This window comes from Salminus brasiliensis, chromosome 10 (genome assembly GCF_030463535.1).
Source record: "Salminus brasiliensis chromosome 10, fSalBra1.hap2, whole genome shotgun sequence".
Lineage (NCBI taxonomy): Eukaryota > Metazoa > Chordata > Actinopteri > Characiformes > Bryconidae > Salminus > Salminus brasiliensis.
Genome location: NC_132887.1, coordinates 37,922,945 through 37,936,244, shown reverse-complemented (window position 1 = coordinate 37,936,244; position 13,300 = coordinate 37,922,945). Strand labels below are relative to the sequence as shown.

General features: G+C 44.5%; 2 protein-coding genes across 5 annotated transcripts in view; one reads left to right on the top strand and one right to left on the bottom strand.

Moving 5' to 3' along the window:
• crybg1a (crystallin beta-gamma domain containing 1a) overlaps positions 1-10,051 on the top strand; it is a 75,181-nt gene extending 65,130 nt beyond the window's left edge. For all 3 annotated transcript variants that reach the window (XM_072690007.1, XM_072690008.1, XM_072690009.1), the window contains 8 exons: positions 11-40; positions 236-348; positions 1,734-1,866; positions 2,446-2,585; positions 3,483-3,606; positions 4,945-5,103; positions 5,678-5,840; positions 9,194-10,051. In XM_072690007.1, coding sequence (XP_072546108.1) covers positions 11-40; positions 236-348; positions 1,734-1,866; positions 2,446-2,585; positions 3,483-3,606; positions 4,945-5,103; positions 5,678-5,840; positions 9,194-9,282 — 951 coding nt within the window. In that variant the 3' untranslated portion in view covers positions 9,283-10,051. The remainder of the gene's footprint in view (positions 1-10; positions 41-235; positions 349-1,733; positions 1,867-2,445; positions 2,586-3,482; positions 3,607-4,944; positions 5,104-5,677; positions 5,841-9,193) is intronic.
• rtn4ip1 (reticulon 4 interacting protein 1) overlaps positions 2,327-13,300 on the bottom strand; it is a 27,069-nt gene continuing 16,095 nt past the window's right edge. For both annotated transcript variants that reach the window (XM_072690017.1, XM_072690018.1), the window contains 2 exons: positions 11,218-11,366; positions 2,327-2,565 (listed from right to left, as the gene is read on the bottom strand). In XM_072690017.1, the coding sequence (XP_072546118.1) occupies positions 11,244-11,366 (123 nt within the window). In that variant the 3' untranslated portion in view covers positions 2,327-2,565; positions 11,218-11,243. The remainder of the gene's footprint in view (positions 2,566-11,217; positions 11,367-13,300) is intronic.

Here is a 13,300-nt window from a genome sequence, read left to right as displayed (position 1 = left end):
TTGCTTGCAGGATCAGACCGGAGGGCTACCCAGATTTAAGGTGAGCCTGTGTTTCATGTCATGCTAACTAATAATGTGATGGTTTCTCAGTAAAACTGTGTCACATCAGTAAGTAGTGACTGTGCTCCTTTAAAGTGGAACTGTGGGATGGCTGTTTCTAATAAAGTGGCCAGTGAGGGTAAAGTGGAGTGTATGGTATAATTAATGTAGTTGTTTTGGTTCTTTCTGGTTCCAGATCCAGTTGTTCTCTGAGCCTGGCTTCCAGGGAGAGGTTGTGGTTCTAGAGGAGAGTTTGGCGTTCCTGCCGGACGGGTTCTGCCCACGTTCCTGTAAGGTTCTCGCTGGAAGGTGAGCCTCATGTAGTACAAAAACAACAAACACCTTAACCAGTATTAGCCACTGTTCACCCCTTCCTGACTCTCATTACTACATACTTAAGGGTTCATAGAGGGTTCTGGATTGACAGCTGAATAATAAGCCTGCCCACCTTATTCTGCCACGCCCACCTTATTCTGCCACGCCCACCTGCAAGAGTTCGTTTCTTCCACATTTGCGGTAGAATTTCCGCTCATCAGATGGTTTACAGTCGTATCATATTCAGATCGAATGCAGTGTGAAGTAGCTACTGCTGTGGACACTGATCATAAAGTAGCTAGCTATGCTAACCCATCATGCCAACAGGCTGAAACCCCATGTCTACAGACTAGGAGAACCTGCCTCTATGGTTTAAAGCATCCACACAAACGTCCGTACGCCTGCTCTTACCAGTTGGTGGAGGGGGAACTCCACAGAATGAAGCTCTGGGCCCATCAGGTGCCTGTGAGGCTGTCAGGTAAGACGTTAGCCTAAGAGCTAATCTACCTACCTAAGAGCCTCAAAACGGCTGAAGCGTCCGCTGCTCCGGAGACGTTTCTCTGGGTGAGGATGTTCTGGTATTGGTTTCTTCTCCACCAAACAATACGCTCAGACGTAGGGATGCTTGGGTGGATGTTTTTAGTACCACAGAAACAGGTTCTCTTCTTTAGAAAGCGTCGGACAGTTCTATGGCATTCCGATCTCTCCGTGTTGGGTTTGTACCACCGCAGCTCTTCAGGCGAAATTCTCCTCTAACCGAGCGTATTACACTGCTGCTCACTGTCTGTCTATCATCGCTGAGGCTGCGCTCCGTATCAGTGGATCCGCTCTAGCGCCGGACGTCCAACACAAACGTCACAAAGAGCTTTAATGGATGATCAGGTGGATAGATCAGGAGGTGCAGCAGTGTTGTCGTGTTGTCAGACACAATAATAAACAGCAGTTTTTTTTGTGTCGGTTGACGGAGCACAGATGAGTCCGATGATTGTTTAAGATCAGGAGATCGATCTGGTCTTCTGGAGGGAATTTCTATGTTTACATGACAGTAATTCTGCAGATGAGTCGCTGATTTTGTGCACAAACTGTATGGAACAAGACATGGTTGGAAATGGAAACACAGCCTGACCTGAACAGACGTAGCAGGCAGTTTTATCCCTGCGTTTTGTCTGAGCATTTGTCCCGGAGTGTCAGAACACACACACAAACACACACACACACACACACACGACTACACAACTGAGATCCTATTTGTCAACCAGAGGAAAACTAAAGAAGCAAAGCTCAGACACTGAACATGGATTATATGATGGACTACATGCTCTGATTGACTGAGGTGTGTGTGTGTGTGTGTGTGTGTGTTGTGTTGTGTTGTGTTTCAGCTGGGTGGCGTTTGAAGGGCCTCAGTTTACGGAGAACATGTACGTGCTGGAGGAAGGAGAATACAGAGACACTGAGGCTATGGGCTGCCTGAGACCAGACTGTGCCATCCAGTCTCTACACACTGTAGGACATGTGAGTACAGAGAGAGGGGAAGGGAACAGAATGAGAAATGGGGACAAAAAAAGGGAAGGAGAGAGAGGAAGGGAACGACTGAATGAAAGAGAGAAGTAAGGGTGAGAGGGAAAGGGGAAAGGAGGAACGAGCGAGGCAGGGACGGAAAAAAAGATGGATGAAGAGGGAGTGAAAGTGAGAGGGGATGAGAGGCAGAGAAAGTAAAGTAAGAAGGAGAAGGGATGGGAATGGGAAAAGAAGAGTAAGAGAAGTAGAGAGTGGAAGAGGAGGAGAAAGAGCGAGCTGGACATTAAAAAGAGAAGGAATCAGAGGCCGAGAGGGAAGAGGAGAAGAAGACGAGTGGGTAGAGAGGTTGAGGGTGGAAAGAGTGAAAGAAAGGGAGAGGAGGGAGGGAGAGAGATGTGGACAAATTAGGAAAAGAAATGCCACAAGCAAAGATGAAACGTGTCGGGGTCGTCCGTCTGCACAGCAGTTTTATTGTTCCACCAAACAAAGAGGTTTTAGGAGAACCCACGTGGTCTTTGGTTCTAATCATAAGCATCTGTTCTCCTGCTTTTCTTCCCTCCTCTGCCGGGGCAGGAGTTCTCTCTTCCCTCGATCACGCTCTTCTGTAAGCTGAGCTTCACGGGGCGGAAGGTCGTTTTGACGGACGGAGCGATCAGCCTGTCGCTGGCTGGAATTGATGGGCGGGTCCAGTCCCTGTTGGTGAACGGAGGAATGTGAGTGGCTCCTAATATCCAAACACTGCCTGGAAAATTCCACACACTCGCTCCCTCAAACGTGGCCGAACCTTGTTCTGTCAGTAATTACGGAGCCTGGGTCTGTAATTTGCTGATGAAGAAGTGGAAGTCTGGTTTAAAGGGGAATTCCAGCAAATTCTCCGATTTTCTGGAGAGTAAATCAGTTAGATTGAGAAGTAATTCTGAGGGATTTTGGTGTGAAATGCTCCATTTTAGAGAAACCTGGTGTGAGAGAGAAATTCTCTACAATGCAGCGTCTCAAACCACAGGGAATGAGCATGTTTACATCTCTGTGGCAGAATTATGTAGAGGTTCAGAAAAGAAAATAAAGGAATTCCCCTTTAATGTTTATTTTAATTATGTACGACTGCCAGTTGTCAATTTGCTGGCAGAAAAAAACACAATTAGTCTGAATGATGATTCAGTTAGTTGACAGTCCAGTTTTTTAACCAACAACCAATTATAGAAGCTGGAATACAGTAGTAGGGTGTTATGAGGTGGGACAGAACCCACGTTCTCAGCCTGCTGGGCTGCAGCTTTACTAAATGCCTGGTGGAAGTGTGAATATCGCACTTCTACGTTTATGAGGCCGCAGTGGAGATGTGGCTGGCCGTGACCCTGGCATATTGGGTGTAGAAAGATAATTTGAAGGGCCTGCATGGGGGCCTTCGGGTGGCAGGGTTGATAAAACACAATCCGGGCTGCCAAAATAATAATAATAATAATAATAATAATAATAGTAAAGTCACTTTAATAAATAAAACATGTATTTTTTTGGGTAATATCATATTTTCATTGTAAAAATGATCAGTTAATGTAATTACTAATGTAAGTGATCTTGAGTACTGGAGTAATTTGGCTGTAATGTGTTTGCAGGTGGGTGTTATATGAAGGGAAGAACTTCCATGGCCGTCAGATTTTACTCCAGCCCAGTGAAATTGGCGACTGGCGGAAATTCAGTGGTTGGCAACAGATCGGATCTCTGCGTCCATTACTGCAGGTACCACGTGTTCTTGATCTACTCCTATATGCCGTTTTCCTTTTTTTTTTTTTTTTGCCCATGGTGACGGACCTGTGCCACAAACCCTTTTAATAGCTGTGGAAAGTTTCTTACAGCACTTTGTCCTTCACTGTAACTAATGAGGTCCTGAAGTGTGACACAAACTGAACAGTCTGGATGAGTCACAGGACAGCTTGTGAATGTGTGTGCATGTGACCTCATTTACGAAATGCTGGTATGCTTGGAGGCCTGAGCTCTTGAGTCTCTGCTTTTTATTATTATAATAATAATCTAATATCTAATAATCCAGTAAAACTAGTAGACTAGTAGAATCAAAAGTAAAAGAAGAGGATTAATGCAGTTGTTGTTGTTTCCTGTAATTCTGTCACCGCTGTGAAATTGGAGATGCCCACATTCCAGCTCATAAATCAAAGTTGTCGCCTTGTGTCTCTAATTATCTCCTGATTTCTGAAGCTGATGAGAGGGTGTCGTGCTCTGTGGGAATTGTGTAAATGTTTTAGATTCCAGCAGTTTCCAGAAATTCACATGTTTTAGATGCCATCTGCTTTTCTTCTCCACACATTTCTGATTAATTATGCAGGTTGATCTCTGGCTGTGTGTGTGTGTGTGTGTGTGTGTGTGAGCCCAGTGTCCGCTTAGACTGACAGGGCTGACTGATGGTTGTGCGCCGAGGTGTGAAGCGTCATTACGTGGGAACTTCAGGCGGTAGTGCAGGGCAGATTCAGCAGGTACAGCTGCACGTTCAGTCCAGGACAGGAATGCACATCATTATCTCCACTTCACTGGTTACCCGTACTGTAGAGATGCACTCTCTGGAACGGTTTGGTCATGCTCCGTTCAGCTCGACACTTGGGTGGGTCACACCAAGCAAACATTAAACCAGTAGTTCTCAAACTGGTCCTCCAGCCCAGCCCACTCCCCCACCGCCCACGCGACCCGCATTCTTGCTCCGTTTGTTCTCTATCCCAACACATTGTGGCACAGCAAAAATGCAGACTGTCCAGGGGGCTGTTAGGACCAGTTTGAGAACCTCTGGGTTAAGCTTTTTCCAGGGTGTGTGAGATGCTGAGTGAAGTATTGCCAGGCTGTTCCAGAGAGTACATCTCTACAGACTGGAAACCTCTGAAGTGGAGATAATGATGTGCATGACTGTTCAGGGCTTAACAGGACCAGGACCTGCCCAGTTTGCCCTGAAGGACCACTGCAGTAAACTATGGGATTGGGAACTGCTGCTTTTTTTATTATTATTCAGCATGTTTAAACATCGGTAACTACAGCGTCTAAAGCTGCAGATATTTTGTGTGTTTGTCTGAGCAGAAGCCCGCGTATTTCCGCTTGCGTAGCGCGGAGACCGGCTGTGTGATGTCCCTGTCTGGGCCGCTGGACGACATTAAGCTGGTGAGGGTACAGGTACTAGAGGAGACCGGAGGAGACGAACAAGTCTGGCTCTACCAGGATGGACTGCTGCGCTGCAAGGTACGCTCCGTCTGTACTTAAACCAAGGGTGCTCCAGTCATGCAACGCTCAGCCCAGATCAGATATGACTGAATGTACACAGGGTTCTGCAGTCATTTCCTCTGTGATTTCACTTCTGCCCAGATCGGCCACATCTGCTTTTTTTTTTTTAGGCTGAATGAGCTGCTGAATTAGTCGTTCTAGAGTATAGTGAACTGTGGCTCGGCTCAACTTCACTATACTGCAGCTTAACAGACAGTTTCCTTTCAGGCATAAATAAAACATTTAAATCTGCGCAACGCAAAGCATGTTGTTGAACTTGTGCCAAATGCTGTAATGGGTCTACATCCGCAGACATGCTGCCAGTACCTACAAGCTCATGTTTCAGAGGCAGTTAATGAGGCAGGTCTCTGTAGGTGTTCCAGAGAACATTTTTATGAAGGCAGAGACGGGTTTAAAAAAGTTAAGGGGAATTAAGGTGAGGCTTTCGAGATCTGACTGCCTCCAGCTTTGAAATTTGAGGGGTGTTTTGGTGAGCAGGTATATGTGAGTAGATTCAGCACTGACCGGCCTCCCTCTTCTCTCTGTTTTGTAGTTGCTGGAGGATTGCTGTCTAGAGACGTCGGGCAGTGTGATGATGGCGGGTGGACGTCTAAACATCTCCCCTGAACACGGCAAAGACAACCAGTTCTGGAACGTCACAGCGGACGGCCTCATACGCTCAAATCTCAAGCCTGACCTGGTGCTGGAGGTTAAGGGTAAGTGAAGTTACAGGACTTTAAGGCCTTGTCGAGACACAGATTATATCACAGTATTTCATTTGAACTCACCTGGATTCTGCCAGGCTGACACCAGCTAGACCGTTACTCCACATTAAATAAAGCATTTTTAGAAATTAACTATTTAGGAAGGAAAAAAGGCAAAAATCAAACCATGAGTAAAAATTTGAATATAATGATCTAAATTGGCTATGAATGAATCAGTTGACCGGCTCTAATTTGAGATAATGAAAGGTTCCACATATAGTCTCTTTAATCGCGAATATTGATTTAAGGTCATAGCGCCCAGCACTGGTCTCACCTGTGATAGGACACCTGATAGGACAGACTAATGGTAACAGCAGTGCTCATATATCTGGTGTGAACTCGCAGATTAGTTTAAAGCAAAAGGTGCCCAGTTTCACTATTATCACTATTATTATAGAGTCCCTTCATAGACGCTTTCTCACCTGGTATTGACAAACAACAATTTGCTCCATTTTGATTGTATTTTAATATGATGTCACTAAATGCAATCAAATGCTCCTCCAAAATCTAACAGAAACCTTCCCTGGGCAGTAGAGACACAGAGTCACTCCAAAAAAAGCAAGATAAACCCTTGATTTTGGAAGCAACAATGAATAGACAGGTGTCTCAATACTTTTGTCCATATAGTGTCTTAGTCTTTTAGTGGTTAGGCTCTTGCTGGCTATCACAGGCTACCTAACTGTAACTCTTTCAAGAGTTTCTGTATACTTTCCTGCTTCTAGCTAGCTTTGCCCCTTCTGAATATGTAGGCTCAATTATGGCTGGTGTACACACAGCCCAACCCCAAGTAAAAAAAAAATAATAAGCAAGCACACTGATTTCTGAGTGGCTCCACGCCTAATTTATCAAGATTTGAGGCTCAGTCAGGATAGTTTGAAGAAAATACAACTTATATGCAGATCAGCTTAACTTAACAAAAGCAGGATAGACCTGAATACCCTTGATTTCGGATGATACATTAAATGAGCAGGTGTCCCAATACATCTGTCCATTATAGTATACATTCAATGTCAAGCTTTTTTTTTGCCACGGCTAATATTAGAAATGCACTATAGTGGTAAATGATTCGTGTGGTGATATTTGGATGTAGATCTTTTATGTATTAAAGTTGGGGAACCTTATCTGGCTCAAACTAAATAGAACTGCATTGGCGTATTTATGCTCGGCCCCCAAATTAATCCTGCCTATGGGGTAAGAAAGAGACATGCAAGTGTGGGGAAGTGAAAGTTCTTAATAAAGGAAACTGAAAGGATCATCACTGAGCTCACATTTTCACACACCTAAAGATCGCACACTGCACGTCTGAGAGCCAGACAGCGAGCGACAGGCTGCAGGACGGAAACAAAAGGAGGATAGGCCAACACGTGTACTGGGCATGTCTGTAGCTGTATGTTTTTCTTATCACTCCCTCTTGTGAAGGCAGCCTTGGTATGATGATAATGAGGCTGGTGACAGGGTTCAGAACACACCCTGAGAGTTTTACTGCAGCCACACCTTGTCTTACGGCTTTGGCACTTTTAGCAAAGGGGCTGTAGTTAATGTTTATTAAACACTTATCCAGCACTTATCCCCATCTTGTGGCCACAGTTGGTAATGCGTTTGAATGTTTACATCATGCACCAGCAGGTGGCGATGGAGGTCCGTAATCTGTTAATTAGCAGTAAGGGGAGAAATGGGCAGGACGTCCTCAGGTTTTACATTAAAGGTCTGACATTACAGCTTACCCTGTAGGCGGGGTGAAGTGTGAAGAGAGGGCGGGTGCCTGTAGAAAGTAAGAGGTCTGGTAAACTGATGCTAAATGCTGTTAATTCAACCTGAAGTAAATCCATACTATCTGAACAAATGTGAGAAGTAGCAAATTCAGTTGAAAGGTAATTATCTGCATCATATCTCTGCATTAACATTTAAATAATTAATAGAAACTGCTGGGAATAGGGGTGTCTCAGTATGTGAATCCATTACAGGTTCCACCCAGAAACCGGTTCACCAGTGCACCCGTTAGCAATGACCTGTGCAGAGAGAGCAGTCATGCGTGTTTAGAGCGCACTGAGAAGTTGCGTGATCCCTGATTGAAATTTAGCGTGCTGTGAACTCCCTGCTGCTCGGCTCAGGGCAAAGATAACCCCTTTCGCCTGCAGTGAGGAGTTATTACCCAGCAAAGCGCAGTAAATTTTTACCTGGCCCTGGCGGATTTTTCGTTTTCCCCTTTATACAGTTAATTCATGGTTACTGAGGGCTGGGCGGTATGACCACAAATGTTTAATGACTGTATTTTCAAGGTTTTAGTGGTTTCACGGTTTATTGCAGTCTTAATTTGGCTCAAACTTAATAGAACTGCACTGACGTATTTATGCCCGGACCAGTTTACCAAACTTTTTAGCAACTGTTAGAACTAGCTGGTTGGTGTGGCACAACAAATAACACCACTACCTGCCCCTGAGCTGCCACACCATGTGGAAGACTGGGGTTCGATTTTCCGTAGCTGCGCTACACCAATAAGAGTCCTTGGGCAAGACTTCTAACTACACTGGCCCTCCTCTGTAATGCGAGTAACCTAAAGTAAAGTCGCTCTGGATAAGAGCGTCAGATAAAGGCCATAAATGTAATGCAATTTATTCATATCACTTATTGTTGCCAGTAGAATCCTATTAGAAACAGCAGGACTGTCTTTAAAGTAAAAAGTGTATTAAATAAATAACCCACTGTTAACCTATAATTTACCCAAAAAAAATTATAATAATGTATAATAGTATGCAAACAGGCTGCTGATGGCTAGCAGCATGACTGGGATTCGAACCGGTGACCCTATGGTCATAGGTAAAGCCAAACTTTATGCAATAGTAATAGGAGCGGCCCAAGGCACTGTCACTAAGAAAGTGCTTGGCACCCTGTGTGTGTGTGTGTATGTATGTGTATATATATAAAGAGCTAGTTAAATCTGTGGAAAATCTTTACTGGGTGATTGTTGCTGAGGTGTCTCAGACTTCGCTTGTGGACAAACTGTCCTACATGAGTGTGAGGGGTGCACTGAGAGGTTGTGCGATCCCTGATTGAAAATCTACCCACCCTGGAGAGAGCAAGACCAATTGTGCTCTCTTGGCTGCCATGGCTAGCAGCATGACTGGGATTCAGACTGGCGACCCTCTGATCATAGTGACCACGCTTCAGTACTCTGGAGCGCTACACTGTTGCGTAAAGTTCGGTTTCACCTATTCCTGTAGTTTCTTTAGGTTAAACTGATCTTTCTTAGTTTCTCTGTTTACATAAAAAATGAGAATCTAATGCAAACCCGTCTTTTCGTGCAGGTGGTCAACAGTACGACAAAAACCAGGTGATCCTGAACACGTTTGATGAGCGGAAGCCCAATCAGCGGTGGACAGTGGAAATCCTGTGATGCTGGACATACAACCGACTGACCTCTACAACTGGAGAGGTCAAGCTGAGGGAGGCCAGTGCAATAACGCCACCTATGGGGCTGTGTGGTGCAGCTCCATAAGGGGGGACTAGACAACAACTTCAACCATTCCAGCAGGGCCACAGCAGGGCTCTATGAAGCAAAAGACTTCGAGACTTTGTGAGGAACGCTACATGCCAGACAGCATGTCAAGGGGTTCAGCACTTCACAGACTTCATTAAAGTCCAAGGACTACATCAAGGTTGTTGAAGGCCTGCTAATGTAGGTTGTAAAGACTTTGCTGGTTACAGCCGGAGTCTGTCCTATTTCCATGTTCTCAGTTCCTCTGAGAATGTTCTTTTTTTAAAACACTCAGAGTCCAGTTCTCCCCACGGACACACAGCCCTGTAATAAATGAATGTCAGATGTGTAGTACCACAAGACAGCCACTGGTGGCACTCAAACACCACTCATTATGAACGTAACTGCAGGGGAGACTGGAGCGTTTCCACAACACATGCACTTGCTAATGAATACGTCAGCTGCCATTGACTAGAAGCGTCAGTGTTAAACTCCAAATGAGGTCTAGATTGAAAAGAAGCACAGCTGGTGGAATCGAATTTCTCTTTTAAGGTGCCTTACTTTATTTTCCTATTCTTACACTCCATGGTTCACTTCAGTATATGCAGACTTGCCTGTTGTATATTTTCAGACACTGTAAAGATAACTGTTACGTTTTTCTTAGCAATAAAATGTTATATTTCCCTCATTGCTTCGTACTTTTGACATTTTTAAGTCAACGTCATTATTAGGTCACCTACAGCAGGACCACCGAGAACAGCAGATATGAAATCCCTGCATGATAAATAGTCATTTCAGTTATTTACAGTCCATCTCCCTGCAAAAGCCTAAGTTGTGACACTGACCATAAAATTCTACACCGTTCAATGGAAACCATAAGTCTTATTAAGAGTCATGCTGAAATGCTCAAATACCCAACAGACTAGACCACAGATTAGACCCAGGCTACTGACAAAGTGCTAAACTTCTAGACTTGATTAAAGAACTCTGTCTTTAATCAAGGTGAAATGTGTGCACAGAAATAATTGAAATAATGAAATGGTAAGGGGTCTTGCTGCCCCCCCATATACTGCAACTACACTCTTAAAAATAAAGGTGCAACAAAATAGAGATGTCCCGATCAAGTTTCTCTCCAATCAGAGTCCCCAATTCTGACCTTTGTGTTCACACAAGCCAATACAGCCCCCTTACCTGAATGTGCTGTTAATAAACACTGAGCAGTGCGGTGACGTTACCGGTTAGCAGCCAACTTTGGATTATTATTTTTGTAAACAAGCAGAAAATTTGCAAATTTGGCTGCTATCTGGAAACATCTCCACACTTATCAGTTCAAATAAAGCCCTTTTTTTAGTTTGTTTACAAAAATAATGTTGCTAATTAACTCTGTCTACCGCAGTTTCGGAGCATCTTGTCTGTTAATGGCAACTTAAGGACACCAGAGGGCGCTTTGCCACAACAAAAAAGTATCGGAAGTGGATCAGGCTTTAAAAGCCGATGGCCAATCCATTAAAAATGCTGAACATAGACTGGATCTGGACATCCCTTCTACAACAGGTTCTTTGAGTGATTCTGCAGAAGAGACATGTTCAAGAAATCTACACCTGAAGACCTTTTCACAAAAAGGAGGCCAAATTGCTGCATCACTCAAAGAACCCTTTGTACCTTCTGTATTATTAAGAGTGTAAAAACACCTGCAATCATGGCAGCGAAGGGCGAGTTAAGACCCTTGACAGTGCCTAAAGTATAGCAGGAAATACAGCCTACAGTCCTTAGTCATTGACATCCTTAGTCATCTGTGCTCAAAAACCTGCATGCAGTTCTCTGTTTCCAGGGTGACATATCTGATGCCATTACCATCTCTCCCATTCCTGTTGCCATGGTCACTCTTGCTGGTCCCTGGTAATGGCAACTACGGTTTTTCCACGGGCGTGGCCCTTCTCCACTTTCTCGAAGGCCTGAGGCACCTGAGCGAAGGAGAACGTCTCCTCCACGACGGCACGGATCTGAAGAGAGAGGGAGAGAAGAACAATGGTGAGAACGAGAAGGAGAGACTGAAAGGAATCCAGGGTCAGGCAGAACGACAGCGAGGAACTAATTCAGGGACATTTTCCATCAGTTCACAACATAAATATAGATCAATAAAGCCACGCCGACACTAAATCTGCTGGAATCAGAGAAAGAAAGAGTAAAATGATGAAGAAATTGACATTTACACATCATTTCTTCTACTGAACCTCAGGTGGATCTGATCTGCTTATCAGAGGCTTTTGTTCAAATTTGGAGTCAAACACTGTTCACAAAAACACAATACTCCCAACCACAGTTTGCTTCTGTAGTTTTGTCCTGGAGCAACAAGTCTAATGTAGGACCCCCACCAACCCCCACCCTAATTACCTACATCACATACCTGTCTCAAACCTAGTGTTAAGTTATTAAAGGATAAATTCACTCATTTTTCTACATTTCTACTCAATCCAGTAGAGATGCAATCAGCACAAATACAGCCATCATATTTACTTCTGATGATCTTATATGTGGTGATGATGATGATGATGATGATGGTAAAATACTGACAAATTTACAGGGATTATTTAGATCCAAGTATTGGGACACCTGCTCATGTGTGTCTTCTGAAATCAAAGGTATTAAAGTGTTTACCCTGCTTTTGTTGGAGTAACACTCTCTACTGTCCAGGGAAGAAGGCTTTTGACTAGATTTTGAAGGAGCCTTGGTGTGAGGATTTGATTGCATTTAGCCACAAGAAAAGTGTTAGTGAGGTTAGGATGTTGAATAATCACCACCCCACCTCATCCCAAAAGTATTGGACGGCGCACCATCCATCATTCCTCAGAAAACTGTTCCACTGCTCTACAGCTCAACGCTGCTGGGGGGCTTTATACCCTTCTACCCCACACCCGGCATTAGGCAGCACGGTGCCAATAGGCTCATGTTTACCTGCTCCAGTGAGTCCTATTCTATCTACAAAGGTTTAGACAAGCTGTGTGTGTGTGTGTGCATTTGCATATCTGTGTCAGCAACGGGTGCAGCTTAAAAGTAGCTGAATGAGTCACTAGAAGGGGTGTCCACAAACATTTGCACTAGCAGATTTCCGCACTATGAATGTAAAAAAAAAAGGGAGGCATTAGGTGGCACGTTCATTAGCGCTTCATTTGTAGCATCATTAATTACACTGATCCGTCCAGACCATCGCTTGAACTCCGGCTGAAGCTGTGCCTGAGCAACAGAGGAAAAACAGCCATGCAAATGGCGTAAAAGACAGAGGGCCAGATATCAGTGACTCCCCTGCAGTCTAAAACAACAACTGCCCCAGCAGATAGCGTCGAGGCCGTGGTGTTATCAGCCTGTGGCATCACCTCATCACCTCATGGAGAACGCAGTCATGATGTCATGGCGGAACTGGAGCTGGAACGACCTGACGGAGGCAACATTCCACTGCCGTTCACGCAAATGGGGCAACCGGGACACGCTGGAACAAAAGGGCCCGATTAGCAGGAATAGCGCTGGGATTATGCCGGCATTCCAACTGAGCCATCCTATACTGTCAGTCACACAATCCCCAGCCCGTTTCATCTGCCCCTCCCTCTCGGCCGATTGCTATTTCTGACCTTGTGTACGGTGTAGATACGAGTTCATTGCACTGCGGAATCAAAACCAATCAATCATTCGGACCATTTGATTAGCTTAATGCTTCTCGTTAAATCAGACAACTGGTCTCAGTTCAGATCAGATAACGGTCCCATGGTTTTATTTTAACCCTTATACCAACTAAATGCAGCTGAACAACAAAACGCCTGGTGTCTGAAGTCTGACTTCTTCAGTTTTGCACTGGAGCTACGATGCCAACAGTTAAAGGAAAACTAAGGGTGCGTCCCAGACGCCTTCATAATTACTAACACTAACACTAACTAGCATGTGA